Source organism: Podarcis filfolensis (assembly GCF_964270895.1).
Source record: "Podarcis filfolensis genome assembly, chromosome: 2".
NCBI classification, from domain to species: Eukaryota; Metazoa; Chordata; class Lepidosauria; order Squamata; family Lacertidae; genus Podarcis; species Podarcis filfolensis.
The window spans coordinates 84366000-84381192 of record NC_139605.1 but is presented as its reverse complement, the minus strand read 5'-3'; the positions used below and the strand labels follow the sequence as shown (position 1 = coordinate 84381192).

Below are 15193 nucleotides of genomic sequence, written 5' to 3'. Positions count from 1 at the left end.
GTTATTTGCCTGCTTGCTCTCGAGCAATTGCTTGGAACCCTTACAGTGTGCATGTCAGGTGAACATACCAGCGGAAGCAGATTTAAGGAAGTGCAATGGGTTTGGTGACACTGGGCACAGAGCTTCCGAGATGCCACAGCTTTTATTTCGAATGGAGCACAAGAGGCTGGGGTGCCAAATTTTTGGCCCCTGAAATTTGAGACCCCAAGATCTGCCACTGACACCAGGGAGGGAGAACGCTTTTAAAACCTTGCTGAATTACCACAGCATGTGGTCATAAACATGCCCAGGAGGTGGGATGGATATGTTATGTTTTATTATCACATTTTTGTTATAAGGTGTACATTCTTTGTTTCTTCAGCTTGTATATTGCCTTGAGTATTGTAAGCTAGAAAGACGGTACAGTGGGGTAATCCAATCTGGGGTAATCTTTCTGCTTCCTGGAACACCACAAGAAATTACTGGGTAATCTGACCCATCACTCTGACAGTACCATGACCAGATGCAACATAAGGCAGTGCCAGAATTCTTGTGCAGAAGAAGAATCCAGTTTGACACAAGTGTGAAAACCTTCACCTGCTGAATTTCCCTTTATTACCCTACTATGAAAAACACAAGAGAGTTCTCGCCTTCAATTCAGGACATTTTAATCATAACCTCTACATTTGCTTCTGACAAAACACAAAATAGATACAAGTTCAGAAAGGTGGAATTTCTGGTTTTGGAAGTATCTACAACCTTTGTCATCTATCTTTTTCAGAGGCGGTTTAGGCTTCTCCAGGGTTATCTGGAGGATAAGATGAGGAATCTGATTGCATTTCTGCAATTAGCACCACATCTAGTTTCGCCCTCAGAGAGGTGGGATTCTGGCTTCTAAAGGATCTGTGACTTTTGCAATCTGACCAACACTTCTGACAAATGGAAAGAAAAACCTACAATTCTCCTGGACCAACACTGCCCCTTCACCTACTGCCCCTTCACCTTCAAAAGCATGGCGCTGTACTCACTTCACTAGTTTTGGCAGCAAAATCGCCACCTTTTTGACTTGCTTTGCAGAGGTGACTCAGCCTACTGAGCCTTATCATCATGAGTTCTTTGCAGTTTAATATTATGTCACAGTGACATCTCTGCAAGGAGCTTTGAACTGGCAAGGCAAGCTTCCCCCTCACACAGTGAGCACAATTTGGACAGTGAGTGCTTGGGACTTAGGCTCTTTTTGTGGTATTTTGGGGGGCGGGGGGAATACATAGAATTAGTCAGGAAAATGTGGCCAGCAGCAATGCATTGCCACTTCCAGGGGCTTTTTTACTTAAAACATTTCAATGAACACAGCAAACACTGTGCTTTCTAGCTGCTTCAAGTGGCTGGAAATAGTTTTTAAGAAGAAAGGGGGAAATTGACAGAAAGCCCACAGACTGCCGTGTTAAAATGAAGAGGTGGGGTGAATAAAAATAATCATTCCCAGAAAGGTCTATAGACATGCAATCTGATTTGAATGCTTGTGTTCCAATCCGGGCATGATCATTAAAAAAAAGAGAAAATGAAAATGAAATCCACTTTCATCCCTATTAGTAGTTGGGCGATATATTAATATAGCATCCAAAACCAGTTTAAAATCTATATTGTGCTGTCGGTTTCATAATTTTTGACCTGGTAATATATTGTGAATCATGATGTGTGTGCGCACGTGTGCCATGCAAAATCACAATGGGGGGAAAACCATGAAGCCAGCCAATGCCTCTACATAGCTCCATCCTTATTTCAGACATTGTGATATATCGGTATATTGCAATATTTACCTAGGGATATTTTGCGATGTTGAAAACCAGATATTGCCAACAGCCCTATTTGTAGTTAAACTGAAATCAAGAAGCCATATATACTTGAGAGAACAAAAAACCCCTCAATATAATCTGCAGAAGAGAGCAAATGTTTATAACAGTATATGAGGGGGGGGATTAAAAAACACATACACACACTGCAATAGTTGATGATGTGGAACATTTTATTAAGTGCTAATGAGCCCATGAACAGTTGACTGGACATTAGGGATTGAAAGGTCAAAGGCTCTTCTCTTTTGCCATGCTAAGAAAACTTTTAATACCTGATATCTAGGGCTATTACCCTTATGTGAAACTGAGAGGTGTTGAATGAGTGAAGGAAGGCACCTCGCAGTACTCCTGTTCTACCTACTACAAATATTCTGGGAGCCACTGACCACATTCTTTCTGCTTATCTTTTGTCACAAGATCACACTGAACGTCTGATGGCTTTCATTAGAGGACAGACATTTTTAGCTGTGATCTCCGTGAACAAAGAGGCTAAATCCATATCTTTTGCAGCTCCAACCAGCTGGAAGGTGAAGTTCTGGAGCAGAATACTGAAGAACAGGAAGAGCTCCATTCGCGCCAAGGCTTCCCCAACGCATGCCCGCTTCCCTGGCAAAGAAAAAGAAGGCACAGCTAACCAGTAACCCAAAAATCTACACAGTGAGCAGGAAACCTAGGACTCAGCTCCATTAGTCAAAAAAATAACGTTTTGAATGTGTTATAAACATGCAACACCAGATGGTGGTGGAGAGCAAAAATCCTTTTCTATGCAATTAAATCATATAACAATTTAATTTCTGACTTATTTATAGCTTTATATTTCCTGTGTGCAGATCCACCCCTAGTGAATTCATGCAATGTTGGTTTGGGGACTGGAAATACTAATGCACCCCCAAAAATGTACTGCAGCTAGAGTATAATATATTGAGTCACATTATGGGAAAAGGTGAGGAATACTAAAATCAAGACTAAAACTAAGAGTAAGACTAAGACTAATAATATTATGATTGGCCTGACATAGAGATGGGGAAACATGAGATTCAGTTCACATTTAAAGTTCAGTCTATCAAATGCACCCTTTCTGAAACCATATGAGAACGGAAACACAACCAATCTTCAAAAGTTTCACTTGTACAGATTTTCTGATGCAGTTCTCCAACCACAGAATGGGAGGAATTTAACTTCATGTTTTCCAAAGATTCCAGTTTATTTATCCTTTTCTAGCCCCACACTGCACGCACAGTGACTCCTGACCCAGATGTACTTTAATTTTTTTCAAACAATATCATATGTTTTTGTGCCATCCCCTACTCACAGAAAATACCAGGGAGGGAAATATAATTACAAGACTGGCATGTCCAACCAGGGAATGACTTTATAGGTCTCTCATTTTACTTCAAATCACAGTGCCTTTGTGAGGAGAAGCCTATTAGAAGCTGGACAGAGGGCACTGCCTCCTTTTAAAAAGTGGTGCATGCCATCAGCTTACAACAGGGTCCCATGTAATCCTTCAGGGAAATTGCAAAACATGGGGTCTGTTGACAGTTCAAAACAATCCCAGCATCAATGGAAATGATGTTGTTTCACTTCCTTTCCAGAGATATTGTACAGAAGAATAAAAGGTTGGTGCTTTGTAAAGGTAAAGGCAAAGGACCCGACAGTTAAATCCAGTCACGGACAACTCTAGGGTTGTAGCGCTCATCTTACTTTACAGGCCGAGGGAGCTGGCATATGCCTGCATACAGTTTTTCTGGGTCATGTGGCCAGCATGACTAAGCCACTTCTGGCGAAACCAGAGCAGTGCACAGAAATGCCATTTACCTTCCCGCCACAGCGGTACCTGTCTATCTACTTGCACTGGTGTGCTTTCGAATTGCTAGGTTGGCAGGAGCTGGGACCGAGCAATGGGAGCTCACCCCGTCGCGGGGATTCAAACCGCTAACTTCTGATTGGGAACCACAAGAGGCTCACTGGTTTAGACCACAGCGCAGCCATATCTCTTTCCTTACACTGTCTCTTGAAAGAAAATGGAAATGGCATTGTTTGCACAGAAGTTACCACAGGCTCGTATAGTTACCTGCCGAAAAGGGTATTAAGGCATCTTTCTTCTTGAACTGGCCTTTCGCATCCAAGAAATGTCCAGGATTGAACTGTTCTGGAGACTCCCACTGGAGAGGGTCACGGTGCACAGAAGTGAACATTGGAGCAACAGCAGTGCCCTTCAGGGATAGAAGACGGCAGATTTACATTTTTGGTCTCAATTCATGACTATCTAGGAAATAGCCATACTATGATAAAATGATAAAATGGGGATGCTAACTTAGAAGAATGGGCTTCCACTAGGGATGAGCAGATTTATTCTGTTCCACTCCTGTATTAGTCCACAAGTACACACTGCCTTACATTCCACTCCAATCAATATGACCAGTAGAATTTCTTTTTTAAAAATTATGAAATTGGAGCATAAACAGCTGGCTGCATCTATCAGCTCCTTTCGGGGACAGAGGGATCATTATAGTTCTGTTCTGTGACAGTTCCACCAGCATTCAGTCATAATTCTGCTCTATCCCATCAGAGAATTTCTGTTTTAAAACCTCACCAAACACTAGCATTTATATTCTACATCTTTTTGTATGCACTTTCCCCTAAAACACACATTTATGTACCCATTCTCAATCTAAAATATATTTTTGTGTGCTTTCTTGTGTGCTTCTGTGTGCATTTTCCCACTAAACAACTAAACCCATAAAAGATACATTTTGTATGCATAGTTCTGTGAAATACTAATTCCGTTGGTTCATTTTAAGATGTGAATCGAACAAACAAAATTCTTCTCTGTCACTAGTTCCTTCAGTTCATTTGCTTAGGCCAACAAAATCACTACTGATCTCATCCCTGCCTCCATGAGGGCAATTCCAGGGCCCTTTATATGATCAGTTCCTGAAACTGCTCCATTTCTTCTCCACAATTATCATGACAAAATGCTGGGCCATCATACCTTAGGGATGGTGAACCCCCTGAATTTTGTATCACAAGTCATTGTACGCGGAAAGGTCTCATTATTTAATAGTGGGTATCGTAGAATCTCATGGATAACTGCATTGGTGAAAGGCATCCTCACACGATCTTCCATGCTAGGGGCACGGGTGGCACTCGTCACCTCATCAATTTCCTGTTGGACTTTTGCTGTAATGAAAAGGAGATATTTCCTGGATTCAGATTCTGCTTCTCATCTGACAGAGTGAAAACCTTGGGCACTCTCCGACATAATGAAAACTCATGCCAACACAAATTCTCCTCTTGAGTGATTTCCACTCATTCCTCTGTGCCAGAGCCTTACCACCTTGTTGATCTCCTGCTGGACTTTTCCTGTAACAAATATCATTTGGAAAATGTGCTTCCAGAATTCTGAGGTCCCTCCTCTTCTGGCAATGTTCCTACCCCTGGACATAAGTGCCATTTGAAGACACCAGGGAGCCCTCAAAACCCTTTTTATTTTTTAACATTGAGGGGAGGTTCAGGCTGATGCAGAATGCTAATGGAAACCTCCTAGTCCATGGGATGTCTTTTCATGTGTGATTACTAGTGGAGCCCATCATAGTCCCATCCACTTTAAACTTCTCTGGGGTATCTGAATACCTTGAATATGTGGCAACTTAGACATCACCATGAGGCCAGAGATCAAGAAAACGCTTGTGCTTCCTGTCCCAGCCGAAAAAAGGCTAAACACTGTCATGACAAGGTTTTCAGTTCTGAAGGTGTCACTCGCAGACTTTTGTTCCTATGAGGCAGAGGGAAAGGGGGTGGGGAGAGAGAGAAAATTTCACTATAAGGAAAGATGGCAAAATGGAGACAGCTTAGCCTGTTCGAATGAGCATCATGGGTGAAACAGAGGGGCACTCTGGTTGGCCTGGTATCCCTTCCCCACATGGACTAGGACATAACTGGGCAGCCATACTGGTGCAAATAAATTTTTTGACCCACATACCTTCTCAGACTTGATAAGAAAGCAGTCAATAAAGTCACGGATGTTCTGAGGATCCAGCGTCTGCCTGTGTAGTTTCACATTCTCACGGACGAAATCACACAACTCATCAGTATCAGAAAAAATCTTTTGGTGTCTTCCAGGAAAGCAGTCCAATATTTTGGGGACAGCAGAGTACAGCTGAAATGAAGATGACACACACAGCCTTAAATATTGTAAATCCATCTTTTTATAGTATGCCACAAAGATTCTGGCTGAAAAGTGATAAAGCAGTTGTTTTTAATCACTTATTTTGGAAATCCAGCAGGAACTGTTGAGCTTCTGGTTCATTTTACCTCATTCCTAAGGGCTAGGGATGATGGGGCTTCCCTTGAAAATGACTCAGAAATGTCAACTGGTCCAAAATCCAGATTACTGGTTCAGGTTCTGTTTAAGTCTCACATAACCTCTGTTATAAAGCAGCTGCACATGTGGCCACTTTGGCTCTGGGCCTGGTTCAAGGTGTTAATATTAGTTTTTAAAGCCCTAAATAACTCAGGCTCCAACTACCTGAAAGACAACTTCCTTTCCTGCAGACTTCCTCGGGTGCTAAGAGTGGCAAAGGGGACCCTATTAGTTGTTGCACTGCCCTCAGAGGCTCATGGTCCAGAAAAAGGTATTGTCTGTGGCAACCCTTCAGTTGTGGAACTTCCTCTACACAGAGGTGTGCCTGGCCTCTTCATTATACAGGATTTGACGAATGCTGAAGACATGCCTTTTCACTCCGGCTTTTGACATCTGAGGTGTATATAAGCTGTTTTCAACCGTTTTTAACTTTGTGTTTCAATTGTTGTAACCTGCCCTGGGACCTTAGGGTGAAGGGCAGAACAACAAGAACAACGACATCCTGGGTAGCTTGTTTTAGCTGATGATCTAGGCGTGGCTCCCCACGCTTAGCAACTCGTCCCACCAGGATACCTCTATAGATGTACAAATGTGCCTCAGTCTGTTCCAACACTCATTCTCACTTTCAACTGGAATTTCCCATTCTCCTGCAATTGGTGCATTTTGCACAAGTCTTTCTTCTATTTTGTCATCCGCTAATGTGGAAACGTCTGCCATTTTTAATGCATATCATATTGCACAATAGACAGACCTATCCCAGTAATCAACAATTATTTAAAATTGAAAAATGAAACAAGTAAGGCTCCTGCTGGGACAGAAATTTATGTGGTTCCCTTTACTGATTGTGAAGTTTTATGAGGGCAGTAAATTTCTGGGGAGCAGTTTGTGATTCATAGCAACAATTCTCCCTTCCCCCACACCCTCATGGCTCTTCCTTCAGTAGCTTGGGTACCATTTTCTTAAATTAGGAAAAACCTGTATGCTGCATTGTACTGGGGTGTTGTGGGGATGGAAACTGTACGGTGACATCCATACAAAAAGTGTAGCCCCTGTTGGTGACTGCCATTTTTTTGTGGTGGCAGCCATTTCTCTCTTGCAATGTTCCACAGTTATATTGTATCCAGAGGGAAATGGTAGTCAGGCAACTAAAGGGGGTGGGGAAGCAATGGTAAAGTAAAGGGGGGGGCAGGAAAGGAAAGGGAGATCTGCTGCTATTAGTAAACAGCCCAGGTAAGTCTTCCAACTTTTCTGCTGCCTGCCTTGCTCAAGGGTCCAGTTTCTCCCCTGAAATCACTGGAACTTTGGGGGACCACTAGGGGCGCATCAGAAGATGGCTGACAATAACATCTCTCCGACCCACACGAGGTAAATTGGAGGCTGTGATGGGAGTTAATAGCCTCCCTACCCCCCCCCCCCAGGATTGTGGTGGGGGACTGCCCTTGCCACCCCCGAATTTGTGGGGATGGGGGCACTAGGCACAATGCCCTCCTGTGGGATTTCGGCACTCCTGGACGCCGTCTCTGATCCGTGCCACTAGCTGCAAGAACTTCAAAAGAAACAATTTGGATGAAGCGAATGCACATATTTCAAGGAAGAAGGGGGAGTAAAGACTGCTAACAGAAGAGATCTCTGATAAAACAAGACGAGTCGGAGGAACAAGTATAAATCATGAGAAGATACGCCAAGACTCGGTATGGCAAAGGGACTGATGGGGAAGGTGGAAAAAACTTTCCTTTCTTTCCTTTATGTGATTAAACAAGAATCCCCCCCCTCATAAGTCAGAAATGTCGTTTTAAGGACTTAAGCTGTGGATTTAAGGCTGTGTGGAGATAAACTTTCGAACCGAAGCATGTTTTAAGAAGAGCGTGGAATGTATAAGGGCTTTGGAATGACACAGTTAAAAATTCCATCGCCATATTGGGAAGTTCTGTCGGAAGACTTAAGTCTGAGAGGAGAAATAGAGAAATAGAGCTGTTTTTATATTGTGGGTGAAACTCCTCAGTGGGACTTAAGAACGGCAGTTCTGTAATTAATGATGGAAAGAGCGCTGTTATCTATGAAGGTGATGATATATGGAAACCATCTCGATTTGAGGATTGGAAGAACGGAAAAATTCACACAGGATTATTATTGGTGTTTATCGGCTTAAGGAGACTATCAGAAGAAAAAAGAGAAATTATATGAACAAGATGTGATGTGGAAACAGCAAGATAAGACTGGATAGAATTATGAACTTTGTTTGGACTGATTTGGACATTAACGCAGTGGCAAGAAGATGATCAGAATCCCCCTTCGGATCTTGAAATATGGGTCCCCTCAACAAAATTCAAAATTCGGCTTTGTAATTCGGAATTTATGTGATGTGATTTGATTTGATTTGATTTGATTGGCCGGTTAATAAAAATTATTTTTTTTTTAAAAAAAGAAATCACTGGAACTTTGTGATTGTGTCAATTTCCATCTCAATCCTGTCGAAGACATTTTCAGAACATTATTTTCATCTGATAGTTAGGCAGGCACACATTTGTGAACCCTTTGTGCCATCGTTCATACTCCCACAAGCTAGGTTTTGTTTTTCCTTTTCATGGTAGAAAGGAAAATGTTTGCAACACAGAAGGAACAACCTACCAGTCCCAAGAAAGTTTGAAAGAAGGCAAGTTGGTTCTCTATAATGCGTTGGTGCTTTAGGAAGGTCTTGTCTGCGTAGTCAAAGCGAGTCCCAAAGACGACTGATGAGATCACATTGGAAACAGCGGATGTGATTCTAGCTGTCGGATCAAAGCCCTGTCCTGTAGGAGGAACCAAAGACAGTCAGCAAGGCCTGATGAAAGTGGACCCCACCATCTTCAGACCCCAATACAAAATTAACTCTAAAAACTGTTTAAACAGCTTGAACCTGGTAGATTGCATTTCCATCAATCCCAAGAACCAAATGTTAAAGAAATTAAAAGTAGTAGTAAAATGCTGTAATCAAGAGGGCTGTGCACAGCTGTACCCCTGACACCGACCCGATGTGAGGCCTGAATCTGGGTCCACAAATTGGCTCTGACCCAATATTCAGGGCAACCTGGGCAACACTCAAATTGTATCCAGTCCTAAGTACATTCAGGGGGCTGTGCTAATTTTTATTTTTATTTTTAAACTCTAATTAAACATAATTTTTGGGAGGTGAGAGGCAGAAAAAAGAGGCACTGGGTTTCTTCTCTCCCCCCACCCACCCCCGCCACCTACCCCATCCATAGTCCAAATAATGAATCCCGCCCCCTCATTTCTCTGTCATAACATTCCGCTTAATTAACTCATTTGATGCCAATTCTGCTAGTATTGCCTGCAGCAGAGTTTCAGTTGGCTCACAAGGCCATGTTGACACTAAATAAAAATAAACCCAAGGAATGGAAATGTGTTGATGATTACATGGTACAAAGATGCTCCAACCAGAATCTATTGATGAGCATAGACTGAGCTCACAAAGACAAGAATTATGATGTTGAAGATGGAATTTTGAATAAGTTAGTAAGTATAAACACATTAGTATTACAGTGGTACCTCAGGTTACATACGCTTCAGGTTACAGACGCTTCAGGTTACAGACTCCGCTAACCCAGAAATAGTGCTTCAGGTTAAGAACTTTGCTTCAGGATGAGAAGATAAATTGTGCTCTGGTGGTGCAGCAGCAGCAGGAGGCCCCATTAGCTAAAGTGGTGCTTCAGGTTAAGAACAGTTTCAGGTTAAGTACGGACCTCCAGAACAAATTAAGTACTTAACCCGAGGTACCACTGTATTAGTAAATAGAATCAAAGAAGCCATGCATGGGGGGGGGAGGGGAGTCACAAGTGTTTATGGGAAAAGGTGTAACAATAGTGGATTAAATGTGGGTATACAATTGCAATGTTAAAGGCGAAGAATACATGACGAGTTTTATTTATAGTATTTGAATATTCAAAGTTATGTGTCTTACCTATATCATTTGAATATGTAACGTATATAATTAAATAAATAAATATAAACCCAACAATTTTCACTGAAACAATTTGCACACAGTATAATCTTCAGTGTGCACACCTAAGAAGTGTAGGTAGACTGTCATAGGCATTACTGGATTAGTGGAAAATATTAAGCTGGAAGTTCAACACATGAGTTGGGGTTCACATGAGCGTGCAGAGAGTTGAAAGTACAAATGGGAAAAGCTTGCCTCTCTACAGCCACTGAGCCCAACAGCCACATATTCTAACTATGTCAAAAGCTTACATACTATAGGTGCCCATTCCAATATACCGGTACAATCGAATAAATGCCCTCTCCTTGCCCTGGGATAGTGCTTTCTCAGTTTTATTTTTTAATGAGCTAGATTACCTTTTGTAGCCGCCAGTGCCTCCACCAGGCAAACAGCTTCCTCCTGCACCCTCTCAGACATTGATCTCTTCCCCATTCCAAAGTCTCTCAGTGTCATAACCGTGAATCTGCGCAGCTGTCTCCATTCTATGTCACTAGAGTTGACTATCCCTGGGGGGGAAAGAGGTGAAGGTCATTTTGTCAGTTCTTGACCTAACAGGAACCAGCAGGAAGTTTCTACATGAAAAGGTAGTTCTGGTGCTTTCCACTTTAAAATTATATCCCCATTTGTAGATACAATCTGGCAACTAATTGTTGCCCCCAAGAGCCCAGTCCTTTGTTGTGTAAGGGATTTTTGTTTCTTTGGTTGAATAAATATGTCCAGTGCTACATAACAAAGTAAATAATGGATAGTAAGAGGCATGGCATCACCCCCTTGCCTGCCTGTAGCCCACACTGTTGATTGCATAGGGGACAGCTTCCCTGGATCTTTGGGGGGAATTGATTTTCAAAAATGGTTCTTTGGAGAAGCGGGCCACAGCAAACAATAATGCCTTGCTTGATAGTGTTTGTCTTTCTTTCTTTCCTAGACATGATGCTTATTATCATGGTTATACAAATAGCAGCTACAGAGAAGTCTGAGCAAAACTGGGACCATGGAGGTTAGACTCTCTCTACATGCCACCATGGTAACAATAATCACCTCTCTGAGGTTTCTAATTGCCTCTTAAAAGCTCTCATTGGTGCACATGGGGAACAAATTGCCCTGAAATGCATATACAGCTTTAGAAAGACACTTTTTGATGGCAAGTAGAGAGAGTCAAGCTTCTCCTTCCCATTGTCTATGGCCCCAAGATTACTCAGACTTCTTTGTGCTGGCTATTTATGAACAAAATGTTATTGGTACTCACACAACTAGTTTGGCCCTGAATTGGGGACTGCATTACAAATCAAAGTAGAGCTGAGCTATACATAAAAAATAAGAAGAAATAGCCTACCACGGCCTTTGGTCATTCGTTCACTGATGGGGCTGCTAATACGCCCACCAAACTCTTCAGCATGATCCATCAGAGCATCTTTTACCACATCAAATCCACAAAGCACGACCATAGGTTTGGGTCCCATCCAGACAGTGAACATAGGGCCATATTTCTCAACCAGCTGAAGACACAAAGACAGTGTTATTTAATTAGGCAGTGAAACTTCCACTGGAGTAATTATCTTAAGGAACGGTTGCAATATCTCTTAGGGCACCTGCAGCTTGTTTTGTGCGGGGTTTTGCAGGCATATGCTGCAACATGTCATTGATGCAGTAACAGTGCATTAGTGGCAGAATTCAGCTTTATTAGTTGTTCTGCAATGCATCTCAGTATTATTACATTATTGCCATCTAGAAGGATACATTTATTTATTTCATAAAATTTACATCTATGCATTGTATATACTGGAGTGCAACAAAAGACACATACACCTGAACATTTGGGCTATTACTAGCTACAGTATTTGAACAGGAAGCTATGGGACGTGCACTGACTGGAACAAAACAGTGTGTCCACCTCAGGACTTTTGCAAGTGCAAACAGTATTCGAAATGGGATTGTGTATAACTACTCCAATGTCACCATGAGTACAGTACAAATAATCATGAATGCGCAATAAAAAGGACATCTGGATGGCTCCTGGGAGAATGGGCTGCTAGAACGCTGTTCTTCCTGAATGAGGAGGAACCGCATTTAGAACTGCCTCCATAAAAGAAAGAGAGTCTTGTGAAATCTTATATTCAGCCCCACCAACTTCATCAGGTGTTTGATTCACTTTAACAGGTATGACACAGCAATAGGTATCACATCATACATTTCAGTATGATCAACCACTGCTTCATATCTCTAAAGCATAACCATATAATTATGTCCAGGCCAATCAATGAATACAGAGCCATGCTTCTTGACATGCTGCCTGGTTCTGCTTCAGCTTGTTATTTATCACATTTGGGGACAACTGCCCTAAGTGATCTTCTAAAAATTATTTAGGTTACAGTGCAATACTGTTATGGAAGTATATTGGAATTTACTCCCATGTCACCTACCAACCACAATCAGGGTTTTAAAGTATGCACAGAGTCTCCATGAGTAGTGGAGAGCTTTTCACATGTTATAGGTATCATGCAGTGGAAGGGACAGGGCTTGGCAATGTGCCTACACTACCTTTGACTGGTTGTGTTTACACATATACCCGAATGCAGCTAGCTTGCAACTTAATGGTTTCAGAATTCCATCTTGGAAACCACCCTGTGATCGGCAGATGATGAGCAGTTTAGAAATTTAATAAATAAATAAAAAAGTAAAAATCTAATGTATATTGCTGCTGCTGTGCTTTTTCTAAATGAATATTGCTATTTATTGTGAGTCCTTCAGTTAGGGTGCCTCCGGACTGTCATTATTTTGCAAGAAGGATTCAAGCACATACCATAATTTTGGGTCTGTGCAGTTAACATAATCCTAGTGCAATAAATCCACTTTAAAAAGGAGGACTTTTTGCTGTTTTGAAAGCGATGGGGAAATACATTGAAAAGCCTGGGATGAATAAATGACTATAAGCAACCTGCAAGTTAACCAGGATGAATGAAGAATGAATGAATGCTCATTATCATAGAACCACCCTGAAAGCAAATCAGAACAATTGTTCAATAAAGATATAACTTCTTTTTAAGTTTTGTGCAAGCAAATCAGAATGAATGATGAATGCTGAATAAACCAATGGTCTGGAGGGATCTTAAGTTGATTCAGGGAAGCTCTAAAAAGCATGCAAAATAGACACATGCCAACAGTAGAAAAAAAAACACCTAGTAAAATCAAGTAATAAAAAATGCAAATAAAAATAAGGAAAGAGAAGGGAAGCAGAAATCTGGGCCTTTATTATAAGGAAGAATGGAAAAGTATATAAGCAAAAGAGGGAACAATTAACCTTCTGTCCTTCCTCTACACATTGCTTCATTCCAGACAATGGTTGTTTATGCCACGCCACAGCGACAAAGGAACAGAGGGAAACCGCAACAAGAAATGGATTTACCTTTGAATAGTTTTTGTTCAGAGGCATGACATCTTTCTGCAGCAGGTTCCCCAGGAAGAACCAGGGAGTGGGGCCTGGAGGTAGCTGACTTTTCTTCTTGTACATTTTTAAGGAATAGAAAATGAAGATGAAGAGAACCCAGAGAAGGAGCAGAGCTCCTGTTACAGCCACTTCCATCTTCCTCTGAGGCTCTTCTTTTGGTCAAATATATCCAGGAAACTACTTAAGAAAGACAAGGTGAAAACACAACTGCTTATTAGAACCCCAGCCAAACCCCAACTCCAACCTTCTCCAAATAATCTTAGTTCCTTTATTTCCAGTATGTGTTCCATTAGGAAAGGTGGGTTAATCATCCACATAAGCTCTAGACCTGGGCTGAAAATAGGTTAATTTCTATGCTCTTCAACATCAAGGTTGCGTACAGACTTACATGTAACTGATATGAAAGCTCATTTCCTTTAACACAACCATTAAACACAGTCGTACCTTGGAAGTCAAATTTAATCCGTTCCTGAAGTCCGTTCAACTTCCAAAATGTTTGAAAACCAAAATGTGGCTGTTAATTGGCTGCAGGCAGCTCCTGCAGCCAATCGGAAGCCACAGAAGCTGCGGAAGCCCCATCAGACGTTCAGCTTCCAAAAATAGTGCACAAACTAGAACGCTCTCTTCCAGGTTTACGGCATTCAGGAGCCAAAATGTTCGAGAACTAAGCTATTCAAAAACCAAGGTCTGACTGTAATATATACTTTTAAACCATAATATCCACATTCAAACACAACCACCCGCCCAGCACCGACAACCTCACCCTTTTATCCATCCATGGGCATCCTAATACCAGTAAGGATGATACGCCAGACCCCTCTGTGAGTAGATTCCTAGTCAGATCTGAGCTGGCATCTCCCGATTTCAACCAGCGTCAAGAAGTAATTGATCTACTTCGCAGGAAATAAATTCTGGAAATGCCACCAAGTTTTGACTGAAATCAAGTGAGCCACGCACCCACCCTGAAAGGAAATATATAACTCTCCACTGCCTTATCTACCTTTGTCAAATGTAGTGCAGCAAATCATACGAAGACTGAATAAATTGGGAGAGCTTTCATGGCCAATGAACAAGCCGACCTGAAAGTCACATTGAACCTGCCAGTCTGGATGAACAGGAAGTGTGTTACAACACAGATAGTGAAGCAATCACCCTTGTGAAAAGAAGCATTAGATTAGACTCCATGGTACAAATAACCGATGTGCAATCCATATCTGCTATTGAAAACATTGTCAATATTTGATGCGTTCATCCTTCATTTTCAGTCACGTTCAGTCACAAGTTTCTTACCCGATGCATTTTCCAGCTTGGACATAGGATATGGATGAAGGAAACAGAATATTTTTTAAGTAAGTTAATATATTTGAGAAATACTTATTGTCATGTGTCAGGGAACTGTCATCGGAAGAACCAGTGGTGCAAGGGCTCCCAGAGGTTGAGAGAGACTTATCAGCGGAGGAGGGAACCAGCAGGGGGAGAGAAAGAGCTCCAAGGGAAAGCGAGTCGGAAGAATGGCTCAGAGACAATTCCAGCGAGAACAGCGAGGAGGTTTC

General features: G+C 41.8%; 1 protein-coding gene across 1 annotated transcript; it reads right to left on the bottom strand.

The window, feature by feature from the left end:
• Window positions 1-1987: 1987 nt before the first annotated feature.
• LOC310755275 (cytochrome P450 2C8-like) lies at window positions 1988-13978 on the bottom strand. The gene is made up of 9 exons (XM_083597823.1): window positions 13599-13978; window positions 11529-11691; window positions 10552-10701; window positions 8827-8987; window positions 5818-5994; window positions 5469-5610; window positions 4828-5015; window positions 3907-4048; window positions 1988-2438 (listed from the first exon to the last, which is right to left on the bottom strand). Exons 1-9 carry the CDS (start codon window positions 13773-13775, stop codon window positions 2251-2253), a joined length of 1488 nt encoding a protein of 495 aa, XP_083453949.1. The 5' UTR covers window positions 13776-13978; the 3' UTR covers window positions 1988-2250.
• Between the last annotated feature and the right edge of the window lie 1215 nt (window positions 13979-15193).